The sequence below is a fragment of the Alexandromys fortis genome, unplaced genomic scaffold, assembly GCF_014885135.2.
Source record: "Alexandromys fortis isolate MF-2015 unplaced genomic scaffold, M_Fortis_MF-2015_v1.1 scaffold_51, whole genome shotgun sequence".
NCBI classification, from domain to species: domain Eukaryota; kingdom Metazoa; phylum Chordata; class Mammalia; order Rodentia; family Cricetidae; genus Alexandromys; species Alexandromys fortis.
This window is the reverse complement of record NW_026067925.1, coordinates 8134679-8152445: the sequence shown is the minus strand read 5'-3', so window position 1 is coordinate 8152445 and position 17767 is coordinate 8134679. Positions and strand designations below refer to the sequence as shown.

At 40.5% G+C, this 17767-nt stretch overlaps 1 protein-coding gene across 1 annotated transcript in view; it reads right to left on the bottom strand.

Annotated features, from left to right (window-relative positions):
- Window positions 1-17767, bottom strand: part of Lin9 (lin-9 DREAM MuvB core complex component) — a 42893-nt gene that overhangs the window by 2585 nt on the left and 22541 nt on the right. The window contains exons 8-13 of the mRNA XM_050143118.1: window positions 17121-17254; window positions 15756-15875; window positions 15410-15511; window positions 11159-11239; window positions 3419-3544; window positions 10-189 (exon numbers count right to left, since the gene is read on the bottom strand). Coding sequence (XP_049999075.1) covers window positions 10-189; window positions 3419-3544; window positions 11159-11239; window positions 15410-15511; window positions 15756-15875; window positions 17121-17254 — 743 coding nt within the window. The remainder of the gene's footprint in view (window positions 1-9; window positions 190-3418; window positions 3545-11158; window positions 11240-15409; window positions 15512-15755; window positions 15876-17120; window positions 17255-17767) is intronic.

Genomic DNA, 17767 nt, shown 5'->3' with positions numbered 1-17767 from the left:
GAAATTTACCTTAATTTGTAGTAAAATAGCTGTAAGCCTGGCAATTAAGTCTGTCAGATTTTCATTTTCAACACAGGGCTGTCCTGAGGAGGAGTTGGCTTGCCGGACGATTTCCTGGGCTTCTTCCTCACACCTGCGTCTCAAGTCTGTTGGCTGATCAGCAGGCTGGAGTCCCTGGTCTGGTGCAAGCTGAACATGGAGGAGTAAGACATGAGATACGATCTGACAAGACTTTGTGTGTGGGGGCACAGATGTACCATGGGACTCATGCGGAGGTCAAGGACAACTGGGGAATCAGCTGTTTCCTTCCACCACCTGGAGTAATGCCGTCCACGTAGGTTTGCTGCGTGAGCTGTCATTAGACTGCACTTGCACGTCTCTGGCAGGAGGAGCAATGTGATGGTGTATCATGGCTGGGAGACACCCAGTGTTCTTCTGTCTCACTACGTGAGATGTTCCTCTGCTGTTACGTAGCGAGCTATCTGCCAGACTTCCCCTTTGTAATTAATATTCACAAAAAGACTCTGAGGCTACATAAAGCTCTTATTTGACATCATACTTTTTTTTTTCCCAGTTTGGGCATCCAATGATGAGCCTTGTTTATGTCAATCATTACTATGGCTGTTGTCAAATGTTATATTTATTTATTTTGGTTTTTTGAGACAGAGTTTCTCTGTGGCTTTGGAGCCTGTCCTGGAACTAGCTCTGTAGACCAGGCTGGTCTCGAACTCAGAGATCTGCCTGCCTCTGCCTCCCGAGTGCTGGGACTAAAGGCGTGCGCCACCACTGCCCGGCTTAATAATTTATTTTTATGTGCATTGGTGTTTTGCCTGCATGTCTGTCTATGTGAGGATGTTGGATTCTAGAGTTACAGACAGTTGTGAGCTACCATATTGGTGCTAGGAATTGAACCCAGATTCTCAGGAAGAGCAACAAGCACTCTTAACTGCTGAGCCATCTCTCCCGCCCCATATTTTTAAATTTATTGTTATCATTACGGTATGAGTGTGTTTATGTGTGTGTGTGTTATATGCACCACATGCATACGTGTGCCTAAAGAGGCCAGAGGCATCGTATGCCCTGGAACTGGAGTAACAGGTAGCTTTGAGCTGCTGAATTGGGTGCTGAGAACTGATCTCAGGTCCTTTGCAAGAGAGTAAGTGCTTTTAACCACTGAGCCACCTCTCCAGCTCCATGTGTCTTTTCTTTTCTTTTTTTTCTTGGGAGACAGGGTTTCTCTGTAGATTTTTTTTGTTTTGTTTTGTTTTGTTTTTTGTTTTTGAGACAAAGTTTCACTATGTAACTCTAGCTGTCCTGGAACTCACTCTGTAGACCAGGCTGACCTCAAACAGAGATCTGCCTGCCTCTGCCTCCTGAATGCTGGGATTAGAGGTGTGCATCACCACAGCCCAGTTCATGTGTTTTTCCCTGATCATTCTCTGTCTTTATTTTTTGAGACAAGGTCTCTCATTAACCCTGAACCTCATCAACTTGGCCAGGCTGGCTGGCCAATGACAGGACCTCACCTGGCTCTGTGCCCACCACTTTCCCAGTAATAGGATTACAGGTTTATACCACTATTCCTGACTTTTAAGTGGGTACTGAGGATTTGAACTCAGGTCCTTATGCTTGAGCGGCAGGCACTTTACCGACTGAGCCATCTCCTCAACCAAAGTTGGCACCTTTAGAAGAACTTTCCCTTAAAAATGGATGCGTATCAGTATGCATCAATTCTGTTGATTCCATGAACTCTAAGTTCTTTATTCTGAGGCTCAGATCAGGCCAGCAGAACTCTGTGATGACTCCTTTTGAAGTGATCACATAGTCTGGGGTCTGTTTTCCTGGCATAGTAAATGGTCCCTATTTATCTTCTGCTCTTTCTGTCTTAGGTCCCAAGACTGCCTGTCTTCAAGCATCCCTTTTCCTTTACTGGAGATAATGTTGGCAACAAATCTGGCTGTGAGGTGTGTTCTTTGCTGCTAGGATAGCACTGCTCCTAGGCTAAGTACACACACATTCCTTATGCCTCTAGTATGAACAAGCCACAAATATCTTCCTTTGCCAATCTAACACCTCAGGATCTAGTTTCTCCTCTCACAACTTGGTTCACCCACAGTGAGAAACTTGGCTCCCATTACCCCAATATACTCACTTGCTCAGCCCTAGAATGCACACAAGTTTCAGGATTGCTACTTCATGCCACTATGAGAATACAGCCTTACTGTGAGTTTAGAGTTTGATTTAGACTAAAGGCATATGGTAAACACACTGAGTCTCTGCCATCTCGATCCATCTCTGCCTTCTTTAGGGTTGTTTGTGTTACTATTGAAATATAGCTGGTTTCTCTCTCATTGCAGTCACTTGTAGAGTTTACTCTTTGTGTGTTTCTATGTGTGCACATGTGTGTAGAGGCCAGAAACCAACACCAGGCATCCACCTCAGTTGTTTCCACCTTATCTCCTGAGCCAGTCTATCCCTGAACCTGAAGCTTGCTGACTCATCTGGACTGACTGGCTACAGTGGCCCAGGAACCCACCTGTTTCTGCTTCCCAAACACTGAAATGACAAGCATGGCTTTCCCCCATGGTGCTGAGTGTCAACACAGTCTGCACGCTTGTACAGTAACTACTTTACCAAAAAAGCGTCCTCACCCCTTGTTTTGCTCTGTCCTGGTTTTGTGGTGCTATGGATCAAACTCAGGGCCTTGAGCAAGCTATGCAAGCATTCTGCTACCGAGCACACCACAATCACAGTTTACTTAGAGTTGCTGGGGAAACATTCAAGTACATGTTACTCTCTAGTACTATCCTGTACTCAAACTAGTCTGCAGAAATAGTAAGCAGGAAACATGAATTTTATTTTCACACATTTCCTATTCCAAAAGTCAAGTGTTCACCCCTGCTCCACAAAGTTCCCCATCACACACACACACACACACAGCACTATCAAACACAAAAGATAATTATTTTTCTGGATTCTGAATTCTAAGTCTATTTTTTGGTAGAGTAATATCATTTGTAAATTAGTAATTAAAATAGATAGTTTACTGTATATAAAATACTCTGAACGCTGATATGAATAATAATGTATCAGTAAAATACAGTTCTGCTGAAAGACCAGTTAAAGATCCTGTATTAATTTAGAGCCTGTAAAAAGTGAAGGTAAAAACATTAAACTTCAAATAATAAAACGTGGAGGGAAAGTAATAAAAATCAGGCTGGGCATGATGGTACACATTTAATCCCAGCACTTGGGAGGCAGACACAGGTGGATCTCTGTGAGACCAGCTTGGTCTACACAGTAAGTTCCAGGTCAGCCACAGCTATAAACTGACACCCTGTTCCAAAAAAAAAAACCAAACCAAACCAAAACCAAAACAATCAATCAAACAAACAAACAAGCCATACAAAGCACTGACCTCATAGCAATACTGCTGAACTTTATGCAGAACTTTGTTCAGGTCCTTGTTCAGCTGCTCAAGCTCTAGAACAATGGTTGCGTATCTCCGCTGAAATTCAATACCAATGGACATGGAATATGATTTCTAAGAAGAAAAAAACAGATCTGAGTAAGATTTTGTCTTGTTAATGTAATTTCAATAGTCTAAAACAACCAGCAGGCCATTACATCAGCCTATAGTCAGTGACACCATTCTTAAGGGGTAACAGTGTGTTATTAGAAGATTGTCCTTGTTCTTAGGAATGCATGATGTCTGCCATTTACTCTTCTCTCTTTTTTATATTTATTTGGTTGCTTTAAATTATGTGAGTGTGTATATGCACATGTAAATGCTGGCACCCATAGAGTATAGGATCTTCCTGGAGCTGGAGCTGCAGGTGGTTGTGAGCTGCTCAACATGGATGCCAGGAATTGCACTTGGATCCTCTGCAAGAATAGTATACACTCAAAAAAAAAAATAGTATGCACTCTTAATGACTCAATCATCTCTCTTTCTCATTGACTTTTATTTATTTATTATGTACATAAATGTGTTCTGCCTATATGCATGCTTGTAAGCTAAAAGAGGACACTGGATCTCATTCTATAAAGTTGTGAGCCACCATGTGGTTGCTGGGAATTGAAGTCAGTACCTCTGGAAGAGCAGTCAGTGCTCTTAATCTCTGAGTCATCTCTCCAGCCCCCATTTACTTCATTTAATGGAGATTTTATATACAGAGAACTTATATGAAGCAAACACCTCATTGACATCAGAGATGGAGTAGGATCTGGTGGTGCCCTCTAGGCTCGTCTTGCTTTGATCCAGTATTTCCACACTATATCGCATTCCTTCCCTTTAGGAATGCTAAGTTGTAAATGTGTAGTTTGCTTTTTGATTTAACAAGGGGTTACAATTAAGAGATTGTATGGGGGGCTGGAGAGATGGCTCAGAGGTTAAGAGCATTGCCTGCTCTGCCAAAGGTCCTGAGTTCAATTCCCAGCAACCACATGGTGGCTCACAACCATCTGTAATGAGGTCTGGTGCCCTCTTCTGGCCTGCAGGCATACACGCAGACAGAATATTATATACATAATAAATAAATAAATATTTTTAAAAAAAAGATTGTATGTAGTTTCAGAAGAGACGTTGGACTTTGAAATAGTGTTGAAAAAAGACTATGGGGACTTTTGAAGTTGGTCTAAAGCAATTTTGTAGTATGATAATGGCCACAAACTAACTGGGGCGGGGAGAATGGAATGTAGTAGTTTGAATGAGAAAGCTTCCACAGGTCCTTAGCTGGTGGCACTGATTAGGGAAATGTAGGCGGTAAAGCTTTGATGGAAGAAATATGACCCTGGGGGTGGGCTTTGAGAGTTTCAAACGCCATGCCACTTCCAGTTAGCTTTCTCTACTTCGAGTTTATGGCTGAGGATGTGATTGTTCAGCTGCATGCTCCAGTCACCAAGATGGACTCTTAATCCTCCAGAACCATGAGCCTAAATAAACACCTTCTTCTGTAAGTTACCTTGGTCATGATGCTTTATCAGTCACAGAGAAGCACTAATACAGATAATCCAGAAGTAGGATTGTGGCTATCAATGACCAGCTGCATTCTAGGAAGACCAGTAGCTTATATTCTCACTGAAGAATGTATGAACACTTCCTTGCACACTAACCAATACTCTACACATGAAGATGGAGAGTTATATGGTCAGTCTTCACACACTGTAAACTTTTAAGTTTTTTATTTTTTTTTTTTTGTGTATGGGTGTTTTGACTGTGGTGTTATGTCTCTGCACTATGTGTGGAAGTCCCCATAGAAGCCAGAAAAGGGAACCAGAGAAATAAGGGACACCACTGTAATGTAACATGTCAACTGACAGGTTATGCTTTAGAGAGAGTGGAAACGAGTTCTGACAGACTCTGTATGAACTTCCTAAATGCTAGAATGAAGTTACACAGCTGTAACTTCATGCTGGAAAGTTTAATGTCATAGGGCTGGGGTACAGCTCAACAACAGAGTGCTGGCTAGCATATGTGAGGGCCTGGGTTCAGTCCCCAGTATAGGGGGAAAATTGTAACGTTGGATGGCCTAGAATATGCTACATACACTAGGCTGGTTTTGAACTCAAAGAAATTTGCCTGCCTCTGCCTCCTGAGGGCTGGAATTAAAGGCATGTGCTATCATGGCCGACATTATCATCTTGTTTTTTAAATGCTTTTGTTTTAACTGAAGTTTTAATACAAAATTGCATAAACATACAATTTAATGAATTACTGCATAGTAATCATACCTGTGTAAAAAAACATGCTCACTTCTCATAAACATGACAAGTGAAATAAAAACACCTATTATGCAAAGGCTTGTACACAAATGTTCACAGCAATTTTAGAGAAACTGAAAATTGGAAAAACTCCAAGTGCTCATCCGTAGACGAGTGGATAAATTGTGGGATACTCATAAAGGAAGGTGAAGCTCAGTGGTACAAGTGTATGGCCCTGGATTTGATTACTAGCATTGAAAGGAAAAAGCAACTGTTTATTTCAAATCCTGTCACTAAGTACGTATCTCAAATTTGTTATAATGAAACCAGGCATGAAAAGAGCTCAGGCATACTGTATGATTCTATTTATACAAAATTCTAGAAAATATAAGCTAGTCTTCACCCACGATGACGTAGTATGTCAATGGCTGCCTAGAAATAAGGGTGATATTAGCAAAGGACATTTTAGAGTAGCAGTAAACAATTTCCTCTTTAGCAGAGCATATGGTAATGGTTCACATGATCAAATGTAAATTTCAAGCAAGTACACCTGACTGAGCATCAATTCTATCTCAATAAAATTAGGGAAACTAGCCAGGCGGTGCTGGTGCACACCTTAATTCCAGCACTTGGGAGGCAGAGGCAGGTGGATGTCTGTGAGTTCAGGACAGCCAAGGCTACACAAAGAAACACTGTCTCAAAAACCAAACAACAACAACAAACAAACAAAAATTAGGGACCTAATAATAGGGAAACCCACCTAGGTCAATTAAGAGAACACTGACCTCCTATAGTCCTACCATGTTGTTATTTTATCTTTTCTCTCCAAAGGAGTCATTATCACATTACCATAAATTCACAGTTTTGTATCAAGTTTACTTGATAAAGTATGGCAAAACAGAATATACTATTTGCCTTTTTCATCTTTTGAGAAGGCATCTTGATATGTAGCCCTGGGTAGTGAGGAGCATTATAGGAAGCAGGCTGTCCTGTGATCTGCAGTGATCTTCTCCCTCCCCCTCCCCAGCACTAGTTAGGGCTGAGCCACCATTGGTGAGATTTATCCCCCACTGCAAATATGCGTATCAGTTCATCTGTTGCTATATAATACTCCTTAGAAACCAGCGATCTACAGCCCTGCTATGCCTCCTTGCTTTACATCTGGGTTGCTTCCTAATATAAGCCATTACACGACTGCTGTGAACACCTAACAAATATGGAGAGTTTTAATGGACAAAATTATCCTGAGTTGTGGAATAGAAAGGTTTTTCGAGACAGGGTTTCCCTGTAGCTTTGGTTTGGTGCCTGTCACGGAACTAGCTCTTGTAGACCAGGCTGGCCTCGAACTCCCAGAGATCTGCCTGCCTCTGCCTCCCGAGTGCTAGGATTAAAGGTGTACGCCACCGACCGGCTGGAATAGGAAGTTTTAACTTGTTGAATTTTCACCCATCTTTGGTCTTTAATAGATACACATGCTAACAAAGCACCCATACACATAAAGTAAAAACAAAGTTTTAAAATAAAATAAATGAAATCTTTAAGAGCATGATGGATGGTATCTGTGTACTCCCATTACTCTGATCAATAACATAGTCGAGCATCAGATTTTTGAGGAAAGTCTCCCTTATAAACCACAATCTTCCGGCCTCTATTTCTGTGCTATCATTATATTATCACACCTAACTACAAAGCTGAGTATTTTTAAAGACATTTTGGAAGTATATTTTAATATTTTTCTGTGTAAAAATTCCTGTCTGTTCAACCCTCCTTCCTGTTGTCTACTGGGCTGAACATCTCCCTCCCCCCCCCCCCCCCCCCCTCCCTCCCTCCCTCCCTCCCTCCCTTCCTCTAGTTCTTGAGACAGGGTCTCTCTGTATAGTCATGGCTGTCCTGGAACTGTTTTGTAGACTAGGCTGACCTCGAACTCATGAGATCCTCCTGCCTTTGCCTCCTGAGTGTTGGGATTAAAGGTGTGCGCCACCACTACCACCACTACCAACATCTTTTTCTTACTGGTGTATAGCTATAAATGTTTCCTTTGACATTGGTTTGCCTTTCAATTTCTTCTGTTCTTATATCTTCTGTTCAACAAAGATACTTAATTTCAGTGTAGGTTAAACTATCAATCTTTTCTTTTATGGTTACTGTTTTCTTTATTTACTTAGTCTAAAGAGTCCTGCTCTAAAGTCATAAATATAGTCATTTACAGTCTCTTAAATTTCATACTTCTGCTTTCCATTTCTAGATTTAAATTCCCACTCATTTTATCTATAGGAAAAAGTCATAGCTGAATCCCCTACACTCTCTTCTGATAGCCAATTAATATCACTATTTCAAAGATTCCTTTCCCTGCACCTTGTCATGAATTCATGTGTCTGTATGGGTGTCTGTTTCAATCTGTCTGTCTACCAGTACTGTCATCATCAGTTACCCCGGCACTGTCCTCATCAATTGTCAATTACTCCGGCACTGCCATCGTCAGTGTACCGCTGCCTTCAGTTACCAGTGCTGTGGTGTCCAGGTTGCCCAGCTACTATGGTCTTCAGTTGCTCTGTGGCATGTACGTCTGTGTACCATGTATGCCTAATGCTCAGGAAGGTCAGAAGAGACTGTCAGATCCCCTGGATCTAGAGCTACAGAATCAAATCCAGATCCTCTGGAAAAGCAGCCAGTGCTCTAAACTTCTGAGCAATTTCTTTAGCCCCCTATGTATTATTTTAATATGCTTAAGACATATTTGAATAATTTAAATAGAAAAGACATATTGAAGTCAATTAGCTCAAACTTTCACTAACTTACCAGTACTATAGAACTGATCCAAAAAATCTACTTCAAAGCTATACTCTGAAAAACTTCATCAAATTTTTGGGGGGTTGGGCAGACGGGCTCACTTGGTAAAAGGCTTGCTGCACAAGCAAAAAGACCTGAATGTAATCCCCAGCACACACTGCCTTGTAATACCCAGAACTGGGCAGGCAAAGACTGGCGGGTCCTTGGAATTAATTAGCCAGCCTACCTGAATCCATCGGCTCCCGGTTCACTGAGAGACCAGACCCTGTCTTCAGACATACAGTACTGTGGAGAGTGATTGAGGAAGACACTTCACACACACATGTAAACATAAGCAGATATGCAACACACATACACAGAGTCGAAAACTACACTTTTTGGGGGGCTGGGTGAAAAGGAAAATTTAAGAGATTAATTTTCTTTGTAAAAACATATACTTTGAACAAGTACTATGTTCATCATTTGAGGTGAAAAGCAGTGACTACTCAAATTATTTGGTAAGATTAAACATAAATAGCTTTTAAATTACTGAAAAAGGATTAAATAATTGTGAGTGTAGAGACTAGATAAGGACAGGGTAGATAAAAAAATCACTACTAGTTAGTATTAAAACACCTGGTTAGAAATAACTGACATTTAGTGGTTTTTTTTTGTTTTTTTGTTTTTTGAGACAGAATTTCTCTATGGAGTCCTGAAACCTACACTTTAGGCCAGGCTGGCCTTGAACTCAGAGATTCCCTGCTTCTGCATCCCAAGAGCTGGGATTAAAGGCCTGTGTCACCATCGCCTGGTTAGTTCAGTGTTTTCTATCTGAAGTTTCTTAATAGAAAAGAAAAACACTTGAATATATCTTTGATACTCTTAGTTTGTTCGCACTGCCTAAAAAAATCAGTGGAATTAGCAGAGTACTAATCATCACTGGTCTTTTGAACAATTCAGGTGTTTGTTAGCCCTTTCATTACATATGAGGGTGCATAAGGAAGGATTTTCTTTTTTTGGAAACAAATACTATTCCATAAAAATTTAATACCTGTTGCCTTCCTTTATCCTGGATATCTGAACGTAAGTTTATGTTTTGTTTATTTATACATGTCAGGGGCTGAAACATCTACCTACTCACCCACCCTCCCATTCATTCACCCATCCACCCACCTATTTCTGTTTTGGTTTGAACCTAGGTCTCAATGAGCTATACCCGAGTCCCATTTTAATTTTATTTTCAATCCCTTGATAAGAAAATAATCTTGCTGGCTGTGGTTGCTCATATCTTTAATCCCAGCACTTGGGAGGCAGAGGCAGATGAATATCTGTGAGTTTGAGGCCAGCCTGGTAAATGATGAGAGTTACATTTAGAGAGTACTTTTATGTAAGCAGTTTACCTGAGTTCAGTTCTGAGCATCTATGTTGGGCAGCCCCAGGAAATCTTACAACCTGTGCTAGACTCCAGGAATGTCTGTATGCACACAGTATAGACACACAGACAGACAATCTCATAAAACCCAACATGCCAGGCGGTGGTGGCACACATCTTTAATCCAGCACTCGGGAGGCAGACACAGGCACATCTCTGTGAGTTCGAGGCCAGTCTAGTCTATAAGAGTTAGTTCCAGGACAGGTTCTAAAGCTACAAAGAAACCCTGTGTGTGTGGGGGGAAACAGGGACAACACTTCTACTCATTCTTTCTTTCTTTCTTTTTTTGGTTTTTCGAGACAGGGTTTCTCTGTAGCTTTGGTTCCTGTCCTGGAACTAGCTCTTGTAAACCAGACTGGCCTCGAACTCCCAGAGATCCGACTGCCTTTGCCTCCTGAATGCTGGGATTAAAGGCGTGCGCCACCACCGCCCGGGCTCTACTCATTCTTACAAATAAAGTTGACTTGATTTTTTTGGACTTATCTGATTAATAAAATCTTTGTCAAGTTAACTTAAATATGACAATTTAGCTACCTTATTCTGAAGCACTTTAAAAAAGCTGTCATTAAATCTTCCTTACTAAGATGTATTAATCAGCCTTAGGAATTCTACACTCATGTAAATTGTTCACGAAGCTAATCCATTAATCCTATGCAACTGTGTTGTCAGTGATCTAATGGGTGAGGCACTGTATCACACTGCTGATTTACCAACATGTATTGAATATAGTAAGAAAAAGTGAAATCAAATAATGATTTAAAGTAATATTTAGGGTTGGAGAGATGGCACAGCGGTTAAGAGCATTGCCTGCTCTTCCAAAGGTCCTGAGTTCAATTCCCAGCAACCACATGGTGGTTCACAACCATCTGTAATGAGATCTGGTGCCCTCTTCTAGCCTTCCGCATACACACAGAAAGAATACTGTAAACATAACAAATAAATAAATATTTTTAAAAAAGAATAATATTTATTGCAAGCCAGTGTAGCGGCACATGCCTATAGTCCCAGCATCAGGAGGCAAATGCAGGAGGCTTGCCATAAGGTGGAAGCCAGCCTGGTCTCTACAATACATTTCAGGCCAGCCAGGGAAACATAGCAAGACCTGGTCTCAAAACAAAAACAAAGAAAGATGCCTCAAAGTTTTTTTATTCCCCGCTAGAAGGTTATTAAAAAAAAAAAAAAAAAAGATTAGAAGGCCTCACCATTTTAAAATGAAAAAAGTAAACAAAGTAAAACAAATCCTTAAATCCTTACCAGTTTTTCTGCTTCTGTGTTCATCTCCCTTAATTTCTTGATATGTTCTTTTTTAATCATGAGAATTTTTGATAATTTAGTCTGTAGACAAAAAAAGAAATGTTTTAGAATAAATAGAAACATTTAGGTATATCAAACTTCCAGTTTTCACTAATATGTTCTAATGATATATTTTAGTCTCAATATAATTATGACAAAGCATTTTACTTTACGCATGCACACAGTAAGCAAAAGTAATAGTTTAAACTCAGCATAGAACATACATTCAAATTTAGCACTCAGGATACCATAGTATCCTGAAGCAGAAGGACCATAAATTTAGGCCATCTAAGGCTACATAACAAGTTCCAGGACAGCCTAGTCTACATAATGATAACTTGACTTAGGAAAGAAAATATTTTAAAATCTACTGTAATTAGAGGTGGTGAGCTGTGCTACCAAGCCTGACCACCTGAGTTTGACTCCCTGTACCCACATGGTGGAAGGAGAGAACTAATTCTTTTTTTTTTTTTGTTTTGTTTTGTTTCCAAAACAGGGCTTCTTTGTGTATTCCTGGCTGTCCTGGAAATCACTTTGCAGACCAGGCTAACACCAAACTCAGAAATCTGCCTGTCTCTGTTGTCTGGTGCTGGGATTAAAGGCAAAGCACGTGCCACCACCTGACAAAAACCCAGCTCTTCAAAGTAGCTTTCTGACTCCTAGAAGCAGACCATGCACATGTGCCCACTCCCTGAGAAAGAGAAGTGACTTTGTCAAAGAAGGGCTTTGTTGAAGGAAAGGGGAGGGGAGGAGAGAGAGCACTAGTAACAAACCAAAATGATAGTGATACAAAATGTGGATGGGCTCTGCCACAGGCACTGAATTCTGCACATGTAAATAGCCACGTGGCTACTTTAAAGTTAAAATAATTGGGCCATTGAGATGACTCAGTGGGTAAAGATGCCTGCTATCAAACCTGAGGACCAGAGCTCAATCCCCAGAACCCATACGGTGGAATGAGAGAACTGACTTCCCAGTTATTCGCACTGTGACACACAGTGGACTCATCTACCCACCTCTAGTACACAAAATAAATAAAAAAGTAATGGTAAATAATTTAAAGTCTACTATAATTAGGATATGTTAAAAAGGATTAAGGAGTTAACCTGGGACACACTCACATACCAGCCATCTGGTTCCTCAGACCAGCACCTGCCCACCTAGGACAGATGTGTACCTAGGTCAGGCTCTGGAAGTGTACCTATCTGGTTCCCTAGTGCCTCTGCTGCAATGAAGGCAGTTGAACAGCTCCAGCTGCTATGTTCAACTGTGTGAGGGTTTCCCAGGCAAGATGAAGATTTGAAATAATCGGTCTGTAAGGTTCAACATGACTCCAAGACAACAGTGAGTAATTACAAACCCCTTCAGACCTAATTTCTATTCCTCTCTGCAGTCAAGTCTTTCAGACACTTCTCAAACATCTTTGCCTGAACCAGGAAGTGTTTAAGCAAACTACATACAAATCCTGTCTAAGCCTTCCTGGTAACAACCTTCCACTTCTGTTACTTCTCTGTATTTGTATGAGTTTCTACTTCACAAACATGACTATTTTGTACACTGGTAAAAACATAAAATAGTATAAAAACTTTGTAAAAAGTCAATCTGAAGGGCTGGAGAGATGGCTCAGCAGTTAAGAGCACCACTGGCTGTTCTTCCAGAGGTCCTGAGTTCAATTCCCAGCACCCACATGGTGGCTCATGACCGTCTACAATGGGATCTGATGCCCTCTTCTGGCACACAGGTATACATGCAGAGCACTCATTCATAAAATTAAATAAAATCTAATAAAAAATTAAGAAAAGAGCCAATCTTAACAAGCTTTCACAGCTCAAAATGAGCAATTTTTGACCATTAGGTACAAAAACTGCTAAGAAGGAAAAAACAAAAGTTCTTAAAGTTAAAAATCCTTAAATTCACAGTGATATTTTTTAAAAAATTAAGCAGTTAAGTAAGCAGCACTATAGTCTTCTGTTGCTCTACTGCTGTGGCATGTATGTCATGTCATGCCTGGTGCTCAGGAAGATCAGAAGAGGGTGTCAGATCCCCTAGAACTAGATAATTTTAATCACCAAACTCATTTTGTTGAAGTAGGAAGCAAAGAGAAAGCATCAAATATTTATCTCTGCAAATTACACCATAAAATAACCAAAAAAAAAACATATTAGGTATTCTGCCCCTCCCCTTTTCAAAGCACGGTCTTGCCATATAGCCTAGGTAGGCCTAGAACTTGTTAGGTAAACCAGACTGGCTTCAAATTAAAAAAAAAAATTATTTATCCTGTATACAATATTCTGTCTGTGTGTATGCCTGCAGGCCAGAAGAGGGCACAAGACCCCATTACAGATGGTTGTGAGCCACCACGTGGTTGCTGGGAATTGAACTCAGGACCTTTGGAAGAGCAGGCAATGCTCTTAACCTCTGAGCCATCTCTCCAGCCCTCCTGACTTCAAATTTTCAGTGATGCTCCTGCCTATGCCTCCCGAGTGCTGGTCCATGCCTGGTGATGCTTTTCCTTATCCAATTATTTCAGCTAACCAGCAAAGAAAGAAAAATAGAAAAGCCGGGCGGTGGTGGTGCACGCCTTTAATCCCAGCACTCGGGAGGCTGAGGCAGGCAGATTTCTGGGATCTACAAGACCTAGTTCCAGGACAGGCTCCAGAGCTACAGAGAAAACAACGAAAAAGAAAAACAAAAGAAAAATAGGATGAAATGAGCATCTCAACAATCTTTTAAAATAAAGATCTGTAATTTATTTTTAATTTTAAAAACTTTTATTGTATGTACCAGTGTTTTGCCTATATGTGTGTCTATGTTCCACATGCATGCAGTGCCTGCAGAGGCCAGAAGAGGATGTTGGAACCCCTGGAACAGGAGTTACAGATGGCTATGATGGCTATGTAGGTCTGGGAACTGAACCCTGGTCCTCTGCAGAAGCATTGAGTGCTCTTAACCATCTCTCTAGACCTCATATTTGCAACTGTTAAGTTTCAAAACCCTGGGATGAAAGGCTGAGGTGACTATTTAACATATCAAAGGGGACACTGACTGCCAGGTTCTCCCTGCCTCCCATAGTTCCTACCTGTTACAGAGTCCTTCTGGCTGGCATACCCCATAACAGGTAAAGACCAAGAGGTGCTAGGAGAACCTGGTGGTCAGGTTCACTTTGATGTTAATGGGCATCTCAGCTATTTGTCCTGGGGTTTGAGACCTATCAGCAATATAATGAATCAATGACTAACTCATTACAGGAAAATGAAACACAATCCCAGTACTAAATAGATGGCACAATACACCAAACCCCTTAAAACTGGGCTGTTAAAAGGGGTGGGGGTTTCACTGTGCTCCTGAGCTGAGTCGGAGAGATAGAGTCCTGGCAGTTTCAAATACTCCAGGGAGATACTTGTAACCATCCCTTCGCCTACTAGACTACTGATCTAGAGACAATAAAAATATGGGCTGTCAGAACTTCCACAGGAACCAGCATGCTGGAGAAAGGGAAAGTCCAAGATGACCTCGTGCCAGCGGGCCAGGCAGGGGATTAGCGCTGGTGGCTGACCTCACAGTAAAACCACCATGCACAATTTCCCTGGCTTTAGTTTCATCTTTTCTTTCTGTCTTTTTGTTTTTGCTTTTTTTTTTTTTTTCTCCCCGAGATAGGGTTTCTCTGTGTATCTCTGGCTGTCCTTGAACTCACAGAGATCCTCCTGCCTCTGCCTCCTGAGTGCTGGGATTAGTTAGAGGCGTGAGCCTCCACTGTCCGGCTAGTCTTTTCTATAGAACTGTAACACTGCTTCAGGAAGGGCAGAAAGAAAGTAGGAATCTTTCCCAGGTTTGCCCAAAGTATAAATAAACCCATATATTTCCTTCACCAATTTGTTTCCTTTTATTTTGTTTGGGTGATGAGGATAACAACAAAGGCTCACTGACTGTAATGAATGCACACTCTGGTGAAGGACATTACACATGTGAGAGGGGGTTATGGGAAATATCTTTACAGTCATCCTAACTTTGTTATGAACCTAAAACTGCTCACCCCAGAAAAAAGCCCCAAAACAAAATAAAAACACCTACAAAAAAAATCAAATACATAAACACCAATAATGCTATCAGTCTAGCAGACAGTAGGGCAATGTATACTGAGGCTCCCCTGGCTTACAGTTCTCCTTGAGTATTTCTTTCAAAGACTGCTGCAAGGGACAAGTCTTGACTCACCACCTGGATAAGGAATTCTACTGGAAAGCCTCCTAACGTCTCCGTGTCAGAGCCAGAAATTTTACTTCTCCAAGGTGACTGTCCTAATAAAGGATCACTATCCTGTGGGACAGAAAGAATCATCTAATCACTGACAGTATCTTTAGATAAAGTAAAAATTCTGTTTAATTAAAATTACATTAAATCCAATAACAAAGAAAATAATTCCAGAATTGGAGTAAATATTTACTTATTTTAGTATCTGCCAATCAGTTAAAATAATATAGATAGTGGTAGCTCCCAAGTCCTGAAGTAGGTATAATATGTGCTATAGTTACATTACTGAGGGCATCTCTATAATACTTACCGTAATTGGTGACTGGAGAGGAGGGGTATAATGTAACCGTGGAGGGGTCATAAAAAACCGAGAAGGCCGCTGTTTTTGTCCAAAGGCAGCAATTGGCATTGTATCATGAGGCTCATTACTCTTTGGAAAAGAGAATAATGCATAAAACTTGGAGACTTTGTAAACATTGTATATCAACTTAAGATATAGCATCTCACTAATCTGGTTGTAGTTATAGTCTTAAAATTAATTTATTTAGCAGTTTTTAGGGCCTTTCACATGCTAGGCAAGTACTACCACTAAGCTGTATCTTCAGCAATTATTATACTAAAAAAAGACTGGGTATGTAGTTCAGTGATCACTAAGCCCTGGATTCAATCCAAAGTACACTCGAGAATGTGAACACGAACATACACACACAACTTCCACAACATTACAAAATCAAGACTGATAAGAAGTTCAGCAGGTTAATACATATTAGAGCATCAAAGGACCTAGATTCTAGTCTCCATTTGACTGAGAAACAAAACCCAGTTTCAGAGTCTTAAATAAGTTGATGAATATTATGGTATTTTTATTATGCGAAAAGTGAAGGCACTGGGCTGCTCAGTGGGTACAGGCACCTGCCACGAAGCATGATGCCCTGAGTTAAATTCTTAGGGCCCAAATGGTGGAAGGACAGCAGACTCCCACAAGTTGTACTTTGACCTCCAAACAAGTGTGGTATGTGTGAGCACAAGCATACACACGCGCGCGCGCACACACACACACACACACACACACAAAATAAATAAAAATGTAAATGTAATTTTTGTTTTGTTTTTTGTTTCTCGAGACAGGGTTTCTCTGTAGCTTTGGAAGCTGTCCTGGAACTAGCTCTTGTAGACCAGGTTGGCTCAAACTCAGAGCTTGCCTCCCGAGTGCTGGCATTAAAAGTGTGCACCATCACTGCCTGTCTATAAAAATATAATTTTAAAAAGTGAAGATATTGACCCTACATAAATGTGAGAACAGAACAGGAGAAAAATACTGATAGTCCAAGAAGTTACTTCCTATTTTAAATTTAGGACTGACTATATCTTACCCTAATGGCTAGAATGAAAATGTGTAGATTCCAAGATTACTTGGTCAGCAACAATCATTCTGTCACAGTAAGACACTGTGTGCATAAAGCACAAGGGAGGGTCCTAGTTTTTGGAAATTGGACATAAGTACAGTTCTCCAGAGATCTAGTACACAGGGTTGGGGAATCACAAGCATCTTTGAATTGAAACCTCGATTCTCTAATAAAAGACAATTTATAAGAAAATACTAAAATAATTAAAAGGCACAAAATACAAATATACTATAAAATATTGTAGTTAAGTTTAATAAAACATTACTCACAAGTACTTCATAGTCAGGAATGGTGTGAGTCCCAAGCCCTGTTCTATCGAAAGTTACTCTATAAGTAGCATTTAGAGTGTCCACAGCGTCTATCTGACCAGTGAACAGACCATCATGAACACCACGCAATCGTGCTGAGAAAAGAAACAAATGCATTATCATATTTAGTACATGCAAAGAATTGTCAAATAAACTGTTCTAACCATGTCGATTAAACCATAAAAAATACAGTATCACTATCTACTAGATTTAACATGAGCCGGGCAAACATGACTGTGTACTTTATTTTAGGATTGGAGAATTAACAAAGCTTTTTTGATTCTTAATTTGACACGTAAATGAAATCAGATAGCTACCAAAAAGATCACCATTTAGAGGATGAACCTGTAAAAAACTAACAAAGGAACTCTGGATAGCATACTTTTTATTTGTTTTGAGACAGGGCTTCTCTATATAGCTCTGGTTGTCTGGACTCCCTCTGTATATCAGGGTGGCCTCGAACTCACAGAGATCTACCTGCCTCCACCTCCTGAGTACTAGGATTAAAGGTGTGCACCACCACACCTGGCTGGATATTATACTTTTTTTAAAAATATTTATTTATTATGTATACAATATTCTGTCTTGTGTGTATGCCTGAAGGCCAG